This window comes from Sardina pilchardus, chromosome 19 (assembly GCF_963854185.1).
Source record: "Sardina pilchardus chromosome 19, fSarPil1.1, whole genome shotgun sequence".
NCBI lineage: Eukaryota > Metazoa > Chordata > Actinopteri > Clupeiformes > Clupeidae > Sardina > Sardina pilchardus.
This window is the reverse complement of record NC_085012.1, coordinates 25911078-25923710: the sequence shown is the minus strand read 5'-3', so window position 1 is coordinate 25923710 and position 12633 is coordinate 25911078. Positions and strand designations below refer to the sequence as shown.

The window sequence follows — 12633 nt, the reverse complement described above, 5'->3', positions numbered from 1 at the left end:
TTTTATTCCTGTGAGGACTGTGCAGATTGTACTGTAGGTATAGTGGATGATTGTGGAGTTGACCAGATCCTGATCATTACTAGTCCAGGCCCAGGTCCTTCTGTTCTGGACTCGTGTCCTCGCTGAGAGAGGGAGTCGCAGAGGGACTCAGGATCTACTGTCAGGTGAACGCGGCTAGCAGATGGAGCCGAACCAGACAGGAAGGAAGCTCGCGAGCCACACACAAGCTCTCCCAGCGAACGGTGGGAACGGAGGCGACAGAGACGGAGACTCTCCTGAGACGCCCAACAAATCCGCTGGCAGAAAGCGCTTGTTTGGATTTCATTACTCCCCCCCCCCCCCCCCCTCACACACACACACCCACTGCTGTTCTACCGAGGGGCTGTGTATGGGGGAGGCTAGCGTTCATGCTAAACTCACTCCGCTCTGCTAGAAAGGCACCCATTGCAATTAGCGTCTACTCCGCTGCTGGGTTTGTTTTCTGAGCGTCAGTGTGTGCTGCGGGGGACATGGTGGTAGGCGCGAGTTTTAGCTCAGCGAAGACGCTTCACTCACAGTGTAAATGGAGGAAGACGACGAGATCTTATCTCTTCATCGTCATTTTAGTCCCACATTTGTGGGGGGGGGGGGGGGGGGGGGGATGGAGGAGATAAATAAATAGGCAATTGAAATCCGGCCGACTGACTGACTGACTGAATGAATGAATAAAAATTAGGGGACATATTATACTGTGATGTTATCAGACTGAGACCATCATATCAGTTTTTGAAATAAAAAAAATAGACTGTTGAATAATACATGTTCACCTGAAGCCAATCAGGCTGCCGTGCCTTAGGAAATTACACATTTTACCGTCAGCCTGCCTGCCTGCACTCATCTGACATTTTAACTCTTTGACACCCACACCACCACTGCTGCACTGGGTCTCTGTGGGGCTGCAAATGGTGCCCTCCTGCCCCCCTCTGGGGGTAATTTCTCGGATTTCTTGCCTGTGATAGCCGCTTGCCAAATGAACCAATGCTAGTGTGTGTGTGTGTGTGTGTGTGTGTGTGTGTGTGTGTGTGTGTGTGTGTGTGTGTGTGTGTGTGTGTGTGTGTGTGTGTGTGTGTGTGTGTGTGTGTGTGTGTGTTAGTGTGTGTGTGTGTGTGTGTGTGTGTGTGTGTGTGTGTGTGTGAGTGTATGAGAGTGTGTGTGTTTGCCAGTAATATCGTGTGGTTTTGTCTGGTGTTGCTATTGCTGGTGATTAGCCCGGCCCGTGTTTGAGCTAAGAGTCCATCCTCTTGAGCGTCAGTGGCTCGGAAAGGCTGTGATTGAAATGGTCCCTGAAGTAGAGCAATCAAATCGCCTGATCATTCGAGAGAGAGAGAGAGAGAGAGAGAGAGAGGGAGAGAGGGTGACCACTCAGAAGCACACAGAAAAGCTAACTCTAATCAGATGATAATGTAAACATCTTCCTGCCATCTTAATAGCTTTCTTGTCATGCTTCAAATGCCCTTGTGATACGCGGTACGCGTGTTTACACACATTAACGTCATCTGTACATTCCGATGGCTTTTTGTCTCAGATGAGTGCTTAACAAAGCTATGATGGCACTGTAGACAATGATGCTAATAGCCCTCATCTTGGCTAAGCTAAACCTCCATCACTGTGCTGTGAGCTCAAGTCAAGACCCATGCTGACTATTCCTCCCCTCTGGGCACAGTGATGACTTCAAACATTTAAGGGTCAAGAAAGGTCCAAAAGATGTGGTCAAACTGTCATGTCCAAGGACTGGCCAAATGGCAACTACTCTATAGGGACATTGCTGGAAGTGACAGACCAGAGTCACAAGCTTTCTTGAGATCCTTCGCTCATAAGGAAGGGGCCAGCCAGCTCCATTTCTGTTTAAGACTTAAAGTATTTTATAGCTTTTCTTGTGAGCCATCTTTTTGTTGGCTTCTCTCTAGGCCTAAAGAGTGCTATACTATAGACTAGCAGTATGAAAATGGACTCTTTCTCATTTCAGGTAATGTTTAGCAAAGTACATATATTTTGACTTCAAATGGCCTGCTGTAAAATCGTCCCCTTAAATGTAAATGCATTAAGTTGGGGAGTGTTAGCACAGGCTAGATAAAGCCATAAAGATGAGATTGTGTTGGAGAGGAGACAGTGGCGCGGCGCGGGTCCTCTCCTCGGTTGGCTCTCCTGGCACACGCGGCAGGGCTCGTTTAACCGTGATTGTAATCAGCCGCAAATGACTTCTCACGGCCCGCGGAATTAAGGGGCGCGCGCCTGCTGACGGGGAGCCGGGGAGGGAGAGCGCTGCCGACTTGCCAAGGTCGCCTTCATTTTGGCTTTCAAGTCTCCCCTCCTCCTTCTCCTCATCCCCCCATCCTCATCCTCTTCTTTCACCTCCTCCATTCCTCCCTTCATGAGTCATACCCTCAGAGGAGGGCGGGAAAAGAGAGAGAGAGAGGATAGAGTGATGAAGGGATAGAAAGGGAGGTAAGAGGAATGATGGGAGAGAGAGGAGGAGGTAATAAGGATGATAGGAGAGAGAGAGAGAGGGAGAGAGAGAGGGAGGGGGGATAAAGGAGTGAAGGTAGAGAGAGAGGGGAGTCAAAGGGATGAGGACAGGGATTTGAGAGACCCAGATAGCAGTCGCCCCCAGGAGCGCATCGGACTTCTGGCCCAGCTCTGGTCCAGCTCTGGTCCACGTGTGTTCCAGAACCTTCTCCTACCTGCGGGGGGGTTTCGGAGGCTGAGTCACGTCTATTTAGGAGCATAAGCGTCCTCCCTGGGCAGTCCTCTCCCTCTGACCCATCCACGCTGCCGCTCTTACAGACCACACACACTCATGAGGAGATCAGCGCCTCAGGCCCTCACCGTCTCCATGCTCACTGTGCAGTGTCAGGATGGCTAATCACTGCCCATAGACATACTGTAGTCCATCATGGCCGTGTGATGAACTACGTGATTATTGTCTTGAATTGATTATCAGTTGTTACTCCATCACCAGCTTGCATACAGTATGTTAGCTCAACCTCTGCTTTTACTTCTAATTTATGTTATTAGACCAAACCGTGTGTGGCTTGCAGTATACTAGCAGTGTAGCATGCTCGCTATTTTTCAGATGGGCATCAGCATTGGCACTACTAGTGCAAAAGTTATCTGTTAAGTCTTCATAATGTCGGCCATGTGTAAGGAGTTGGTGTTATGGTCAAGGATTGCAACAGCCTTGGATCTTAGCATGAGGCAACAAAAGTGAGGAAGAGGATGATCTTCTGATCTTCTGGTCCATCTCTGAGGAGGCAAAAAAATGGGTCGTCTCACGAGAAGTTTCCGAGTTGCAGGATATTCCCGTTCCTCTGTGTGTCTCCGAGCGGCGGGGATGCTGTCGGTTTGATCTCCCCGAGTCAGCCTGGCGTGAGCTTTATGTATGTCGTCTCGCACATGATCTCTCAGTCAATACTCCTCCCTCTTTTCACTATCTTGCTTATCTGTGTGTGCTTGTGTGCGTGTGTGTGTGTGTGTGTGTGTGGGTGTGTGTGCGCTTCTCTGCTACGGATGTCAGATATATGGCTTGTTATCTAAAGCCGTCATGTGGTGGAGTCGCTTTCACAATCGACTCTGGCAGTAATCAGTACCTTCAGCACGGTGGGACAGTTTCTTCCCTCGTAGTGGGAGGTGGGAAATCAGCCGTGTGTCTTCTTTATTCCTCCTCAGCATTGTTAAAATCTCATTACCGTGCGTTCATATTATATATTTCTCTAAGTAGAGGGGGATAAGAGTGTGATTAACTTAATTAAGTTGGCCCGTTTCATTTGCTAATATACCTCGGAGCAAAACATGATACTTTTGTAGAATGGCTCCTTAATTAGGAAAATACACACTCGTGTTTTTTTTTGTTTTTTTCATGAGAAACAATGTTTGCTTGCTACTCCATATGTCTCTCATACAATGTGTTATAAGTGTATACATTCAGCTGGATCCCAAACTGTGCCTCCATCGATGCCTTTAGATAGCCTACCTAGTAAATCTTGTTGATGTGGTAGCAGAAATAGCCAAATGTGGTCAGAGGGTGGCCGGCCGGCTGGACGGACGTTATTCCTCTTCTGCATCGGTAATTTTCTCGCCATTAATGAGTCTGGGAACAAAATATTTCCTCTTCAGCAGTGGTCCTTGTCAGGACAAATGAGCTTGCTGGACTGTGCTGACCGGCTCACAGTTGAGCCTATTGATGAGGCAGGGTCAGTATAATTAGCTATTTTCTCCTATAGGGATGCGTGTGTGTGTGTGTGTGTGTGTGTGTGTGTGTGTGTGCGTGCGTGCATGTGTGCATGTGTGTGTGTGGAGGAGGAAATTGGCAAAGGAGTCGATATTGGTCCCTGTCCGGCTTAGTCAGGGGCAGAGAAATACACCTCTCTCTCTCTCTCTCTCTCTCTCTCTCTCTCTGGTACACACAGAGAGAGAGAGAGAGAGAAAGCACTCCCCATAGATGTGGTGTCAGTTCTCAGATCTCTGGCCCAAGTCCCAATTACTTTCAGGGAATTGAAGGTTAGAGGGGAGAGCGCGAGTTAATTATGTTGGTGCACTTTTAATTCTCAAGAATCTAAATCATGCACACCTCTAATGTCCTCCGCTGACACGAGCAAGGAGACGTGCACAAAGCACCTTGCTGTTTCAGTAGCAAAGTGCAAGGTCCTCAGCAGTGTTGGAGCTCCAGAAATACATGGTCCCCGGTGGTCTCAGGGCCCCAGAGACATGTTGTCTCCTGACATATTACACCCCCAACAGACGCAGATAGGAAGCCCCCAACCAGCCGTGGTCCTTAGGAGCATGCACTCCCCAGAGAAAGAAATGAAATTAGATCCCAAGACTTACATGAATGCAAGTTTCCGTGAACTTAGGAGGTCTCCAAGTTTACTAGGGCCTCATAAGTATGTGAATATGAAGCTGGATGGTTCTCACAATTGTAAGGGGCCCCAGAAGTATGTGTTCCCCAGAAGTATGTGTTCCCCAGAAGTAATGTCCCCAGAAGTAAATGTTCCCCAGAACGATGTGTTCCCCAAAAGTAAGAATTCCCCAGAAGTATGTGTTCCCCAGAAGTAAGAGTTCCCCCAGAAGTGTGTGTTCCCCCAGAAGTGTGTGTTCCCCAGAAGTGTGTGTTCCCCAGAAGTGTGTGTACCCCAGAAGTGTGTGTTCCCCAGAAGTAAGAGTTCCCCAAAAGTGTGTGTTCCCCAGAAATAAGAGTTCCCCAGAAGTGTGTGTTCCCCAGAAGTGTGTGTCCCCCAGAAGTGTGTCCCTCAGAAGTATGTGTTCCCCAGAAGTGTGTGTTCCCCAGAAGTGTGTGTTCCCCAGAAGTGTGTGTTCCCCAGAAGTGTGTGTTCCCCAGAAGTGTGTGTCCCCCAGAAGTGTGTCCCTCAGAAGTATGTGTTCCCCAGAAGTGTGTGTTCGCCAGAAGTGTGTGTTCCCCAGAAGTATGTGTTCCCCAGAAGTGTGTGTTCCCCAGAAGTGTGTGTTCCCCAGAAGTGTGTGTTCCCCAGAAGTATGTGTTCCCCAGAAGTATGTGTTCCCCAGAAGTATGTGTTCCCCAGAAGTATGTGTTCCCCAGAAGTGTGTGTTCCCCAGAAGTGTGTGTTCCCCAGAAGTATGTGTTCCCCAGAAGTGTGTGTTCCCCAGAAGTATGTGTTCCCCAGAAGTGTGTGTTCCCCAGCATTAAAGACAGCTGGACATGGCGTCCTGGGCTTGCTCTGCTGGTGCCAGTGAAATCTTCGAGCATCTGGGGCCGAGCGGCGGCAGCGCTGCAGTCGTGTGGAGATGCTCATTTGTCGCGGCGCGTCTGCGGAGTCTTGGCCGTGAGAGTGCCCACTAGGCTGGCAGGCCTGCGGCCGCCGCGCGCTAATTAGCTTCTTTTAGGACGGGGACGCGACAATGATGGGGCTGCAAATGAGATGATGACAATGTCCACGACGACTGTCTCGCGCTCGCCACAGTCGGAGAGAGACATCTGTTCAGCCTTCTGACAGTCGCAAGCTCATCAACGGAAGTAGGGTGTGCTCACACACACACACACACACACACACACACACAGTTCAGTATGAATTCTGCTTTATAACAATTATCCTCCGTGCTCATCAACATACATTCCATACTTTAACCCACACAACTGTAACATGATCCATATATAATATATGATCATGACATCAGGAAAGACTGTCAAATTCATGAGCTATTTGACAAGTAATTTTGTCCTTGTTTGTATACTGTCCAGCCATATGGGAAGGAAGGCCATTGCTGTGTCCTTTAAACTAACATGCAGATGGTGTGTGGAAACATTTTGCTAAAGAAAACTTCTCACTTGGCATCCAACCTGTCAGGCCATTTGGCAGTCAGAATTCATGCTTTCATCTTCTGGAGATGGTTCTCAGCAGTCACCAGTCTTGAAGGTGTTCTCTTACCGTCGTCAACAAACAGTTCATTAGCAATGCATGATTTCCAAGCTGCTCGTCATTTGTCAGTGGCAAACATAGAAGAACCGCTGATGAGGACTTAAATAGCTCGCTGTTGTAGCCATGAAGAATGCATTTTGATTTAATTGCACCACAACGCCTCTGTTTCTCTCTCTCTCTCTCTCTCTCTCTTTCTATCTCCCCCTCTCTCTCTCTCTCTCTGTCTCTCCCTCTCTCTCTCTCTCTCTCTATGCAGTACATAAACCTGTGATAGATATCTCTAATTTTAGCCTGTAGAGATATGTGTGTCTCTCCCTTTGTATGCATGCTTAATTAGAATCAGAAGTGTCTGTGCACATTACACTAGATGCATGCTCCATTCTAGAAAGGAAGATCTGATTGGAAAGAGAATGCAGTTCATTGAGAATGTTGCTTTTATAGAAAGAAAATGTCAAGGAAACAACATTAAACATTTAAACAAAATATGTTTGTCACCTGACGTTTTTTCTCTACATCACAGCAATTGTTGTCTTACTCATGGTGGAGTGTGGATTGCTGCTTCACATTAATCTAATGTGTCCGTATCTGCTTCGAGATCTTTTTTGGGCTAGCTGTCAGTGTCTGCCTAATAAGCCATTTATAATCAGCTAGCAGACGGAAATTGTAACTTAATCAAGTGATTTGTGTTGCCATACTAAGTGTAAGTTTTGCAGTAAATGTGAAAACAGTGTTTTTTCAGCAGCAACGCCACATGTTATTGAAAACTTGAAGCTGATAAAGCACAGACGTAATGTACCAAAATACATGTGTGCTTTGTCAACGCGGTACTTTAGAGTTGTAAAGTTCCTATGCATGTGTGCCCATCTTGGTATTCCCTTTTAATGGACTTGGCTGGTTTCTAATAGACACAAATGGCTGTCACAACTGTCACAACAATCATTATCTAAACTTTACCTTAGACTCGAGCATGGCCAGCAGCCATATGTCCCATAGGGGCTGACATAAATTAGTGAGTAAGTAAATAAGTTAGACTTGTGAAAAGTGGATGCAGAAATTCCAGATATTCAGACTGCATTTGGCGCTGCATGCTGGCTCTTACAGTAATTATAATGTACTTAAAATGAGTAATTCATGGGCATACCTGAATAATGAAGGAACACTTAAGACTTTTTGGGATACTTGCGACCTTGTTTTTGTTGGTGTCTGTCGTATTTTTGATTGTTAAATTTTGTCATTTAAAGTAATGGATATGCCTTGTGTGTGATTTTTCTTGTGTGTGTGTGTGTGTGTGTGTGTGTGTGTGTGTGGGGCACAGGCGTGCTGTGGAACCTGTCCTCGTGTGACGCTCTGAAGATGCCCATCATCCAGGACGCGCTGGCGGTCCTGACCAACTCGGTCATCATCCCCCACTCAGCCTGGGACGCCTCCCCACACCAGGAGGACCGCAAGCTGCAGCTGCACACCTCACAGGTGCTGCGCAACGCCACCGGCTGCCTGAGGTCAGTATCGCACCGATGGTGTGTGTGTGTGTGTGTGTGTGTGTGCTCATTTGTATGTGTGAGAAGGAAGGCAGTGGGTTCATCCATAGATTTATGTGTGTGCGTGTCTGCAGCAATCGGTTGACCTGTTGCTGTCAGACTAAGAAACAGGATTAAAGGGCATATACTGATGTCGATGTGTGTAAGTGGGTGGAGATGTGTGTTTGTGTGTGTGTGTGTTGGTGGAGATGGAGATGTGTTGTGTTTGTACTGTTTTTTCAGCATAGGGCATAGGCAAAGATGTGTGTGCATACCAGAGATGTGTCTGAGCAGTGGGAGAGTATGTGTAAGGTTTTGAGCATACATACAGAGAGTGTGTGAGAGTGTACAGCGAAGAGTTAGTGTGTGACTCACACACTTGACAGAGAAAGCAAGAGCACTACACCTACATACATTTATGCTGTACAGGCATCTGTATGTGTGTGTGTGGTGTGTTTGTGTTTGTTTGTATGTATTTGAGCACTCCTACTTCACATAGTCTATAGCCTGTCAATTTGTCGACTGCATTCCGTGTATCTCTGCCCTGTTAGACTGTGAAAGGTCGTCTAAAGGTCACGTGTACTCGATGAGGCCTGCCCACATCTCTCACAGTGTAGAGGAGGCTGGGCTGAGGTCATGTATCTGTGGGCTGTGGACCAGTGCAGTGGAAATGTCAATGTGTGGCATTCTTTAGGCGGGTGTAACAAACACCGCGTTTTGACAGTGGTGCCATCTCCAAGAGGGGTTGTCCCCGACGGCGAACAGCGACAGTGGCAGCTAACTCTCTTTATGACACTATGATCATGCAGCTTCTATAAGGAAGTGATTCATTGTGGAAGAGTTATACCCATACACACGCGTGTGCTGAACACACATACAAACACACACGCGCACGCACAAACACACACACAGGCACGCACACGCACATGCACACACACACATACACACACACACACACACGCACACACACACGCACACACACACACACACAGAAACACAGAAGAATTGGAAAGAATTGCCATGCATGATTCATGTAATAAAGCATAATGACGTTTATCAAGACGGCGAGATCCCCCTGCATTATGATTTATGCATGAGATTCCTCCTGCCGAGAGCCGCGCGAAGAAAATCACAGCAAGAAAAAGGCACGAAAGAACAGAAATGGAGAAAAAGAGATGATTCTCCTGGGCCAAATATCCATCCCACTTAAGACTTTCCTCTGTCTTGTATCCATGGCAACTGTGTGGTGTAAAGCTACACTTAAGTGGGAGTTTGTCTTCTCTCGTAGCGTATTTGTTTGGGTTCCAGCACACCTCTCTGGGCACACAAAGTAGACAAGCCCTCATTTAAACCGGCAATTATGAAACTTCCTGAACTTTCTTGTAAACATCCTCGCTAGCAAATTATATGTTTGTGTCCCAGTTGTTAGCGCTGGTGAAAGTGGTGTCAAATTATCAATTCAGGTGAAAGAATAGATGAACAACAGCCTTCCTGGCTCGCCGGCTCGCTGTGTCGCACGTTGAAATCAGCATCCTCCAGCATCTTCTGCTGTAGCCCTGAATTATCCATCAAAGGGACTCAGAGAAACAAGCTGAGTCCCAGCTCCAGAGGTACCTGTGCTCCAGGTGTTGGCAGGTAATGATGCCGCCACCTGCAGTGGTAATAACGTCTGCAGTAGCGCTTGGCCATGTGATCTCTTAGGACGGCTGCTAATCACACCGGCGGTGTACGGGAAACCCTTTAAGCCATTCTGAAACACAGTTGTGCTCATACAGTAGGTTTATGGACCAATGCGAAAGACTAAAGGGGAATGAAAAATCATATTTTGGAAATTGATCGAAACAATGAGGAAAATCCAACCATTGAGGACACCAGTTTTCTTTGTGAAATAATGTATTTTAAATAAGTACTGTACATGTTCCTCCTTAAAACACAGTTGGCAAAAGTTTGCACACCCCTATGTCAAATTCTGATAGAGGCAGGCAGAGTTTTATTTTTAAAGGCATTTCATGGATCCAGGGTACTATTCATCCTGCTAAAGTTCCCTTGGCTTTTGAAATTTAAATACTCCCACATCATCACATACCCTTCACCATACCTAGTGATTGGCATGGGCTACTTTCCATAAGATCATTTCTCAATGCAAATCAAACCAGCTATTAGGCTTCCTGAAATAAAAGCCATGCCACATTTCAGACATGATTTGAGAAGAAAGTGCAGAAGGCTTTGAACATTCTGGCCTCTGGCGCTAGGAGGTGAGGTGAGGTGAGATTTGACACTCGAGAGCAGAGCACCCACAGTCATATCTTAGAAATTCTTTATAACCTATTTGGATAGATTCAGCCTCATGTGGTCTCTACATTCATTTCATGGACATTATTTCAGGTCAGAACTGTGAGCAATACTTTCTGTTCGTGCTAGCACATTCATGGATAGCATTTTGAGCAATTACAGGGGTTTTGCTTCATGTATAACTACAGTTCAATTTATTGTAGTTACAGTGACAGTCTGAAGAGTTTAAGTGTAAATAAATGGAACTTTTCTTAGTGTTCCATCCATCAATATAACATTCGATTGGTTGCTTTAATGTCTATTTACACAGACACGGTGGCACTGGAAACTTTGTTGGAAGAAGTGTAGTTTATATTGCACAAATTACTGAGAGACACAAGTGTCACTGGCAGACAGACATGTACAAGGCATCTGGGCTGAAAAATCATTAGTTCTCTTTGAAGAAAGCTGTTTGGCTTAGCCTGCTTTGAAGTCTCCTGTGGAAAACTGTGGAAAATCTAGACGTATTACAACTGGCAAAGACTGAATTACGCTTCAATCGTTAATGTCTCAATTTGAGCGTGTAGTATTTGTCAGCGCACCTCTCCCTCGCTCGCCGTGTGGGCCCTGCTCATCCGAGGGACCCATTGGAAATCAGTGAAGCGCTGTTTCTGGGATTGAACCCCCGCCGCCCGACGGGGCTCTGACACTCGGCGTCTGTAAATCACTTCCAAGAGGGAGAAATCAAATTTCTCAAAACCACGGGTCCTGACAGGAGAGAAAATCCCCGCTAACAGGGAGACATTTTCAGAGCCACAAAGCGCAATCCCTCATGAGATCCCCACAAAGTCGTGCTGGCTTTTCCTTGGGAGGTGGGAGATTTTTTCTCCATGACATACCAGAATAACCAAATGACTGAAAAACTCTGGAGTTAACACTGTCTTCTGAAAATACACTGTTCTATGTGGGCTTGTGTGGATGCTTTCTTTTCCATATACACAGAGCCATCTCTACTACGCATCTAAAACAGTGAATATTCCTCTATCAGGAATATCCCAAGATCCACTTAAACAAGATTGCAGAACAGTCTGCATCTGATGGATCCAGAGCCGACCATTTATTGGACACCTTGATGATGTTTATCACTATGGATGCCAGGTACTGTACATGATAATGCTAGTAATTTGTAGTAGTTAAGACCTAAAATGATAGATCATTGATTGGTACAATGACTGAGTTCAGTCTATTGATATGGTGCACAAGGTTTTTTTTTAAAGGAGTGGGATGCAGTCCACTGTTGTTGTCTCCACCTCCTCATTGTGGACACACACAGCCCACAGTGAGTCTCTGTGCACAGCAGGTCACCCAAGAGATGACAGGCTAGCTGTCCACTGATGCCCGGCGCCCAAGGGGCTACGGCCAGCCGGCCCACCCGCCAGGCGGCAGGAGGCGGAGATGGGGGCAGCGGGTGGAGGAGGCCGGACTTGATGAATGGAGCCTGTCAGGGCTGGGGCCGAGCCGGAATGAGCTCAGGGGGAAAGAGAGAGAGCAGCTCAGGGCCATGTGAGGGTGGCCAGAGTGGAGGGAGTATTGTAAGAGTGTAGCGTTAGCGTAGCATAGCGTGGGAGTATAGTACACCTGTAACAATGACCGAGTGAGAGAGGATAGTGAGAGCTCACTCAGCAGATTGGTGATTGTAGCACGAGAACACTGTGTGCCGTGAGTGATAAGATAGATTCAATAATAGCAGGCCTTTTTACTTTGTGAAGCCGGATGTCACATCTCTGGTAGTGACTTTAGTGAGTGCACTGGTGAACGTGAGTGAGCTTAGTGAACGTGGTGAGAGTGCTGCTAGCTTATAGCAGCAGGTGTGTCTGTTGTGCATCAAGCTGCTCTGCTGGCCGGGTACTCCAAGCTGCGCTGCTGGCTGGCTGGGTGGGTGTGTGTGTGTGTGTGTGATTTCTCCCGTGGCCCACAACGGCTCGTGTCGACATGCTGCCTGCTTGGCACGGATCAAGGACACATCTCAACCTCTAGGAGTGAGAAGAGAACAGACAGTGTGAAGTGGAGTTGGTTTTATTTCTCACTGCAGACCATGACACATACGTTATGGCTCTGTTAAACAAACTCAAGGACACATCCACACTCATCTGTGGCATTTTCCATGCATTCTCTCCATCTTTTCTCTCTCTCTCTCTCTCTCTCTCTCTCTCTCTCTCTCTCTCTCTCCTGCCCTCTGACTATGAATTCGCTCCTATATCTCACTCTGTCTCCGGTGCTGCTCCCACTGACAGACGGCCGGGTGAGTTAATGTAGTGAAATGTAGCCAATCACAGACCGCCTGACATCGGCATGCATGAGATGCAAATGGAGGCCTGCGGACCGATATGGAGGGTATCTAGATGCAAATATGA

The 12633-nt window shown here is 47.1% G+C and overlaps 1 protein-coding gene across 1 annotated transcript in view; it reads left to right on the top strand.

The window, feature by feature from the left end:
- Window positions 1-12633, top strand: part of ctnnd2a (catenin (cadherin-associated protein), delta 2a) — a 272898-nt gene that overhangs the window by 204075 nt on the left and 56190 nt on the right. Inside the window, exon 11 of the mRNA XM_062521339.1 lies at window positions 7747-7930. Coding sequence (XP_062377323.1) covers window positions 7747-7930 — 184 coding nt within the window. The remainder of the gene's footprint in view (window positions 1-7746; window positions 7931-12633) is intronic.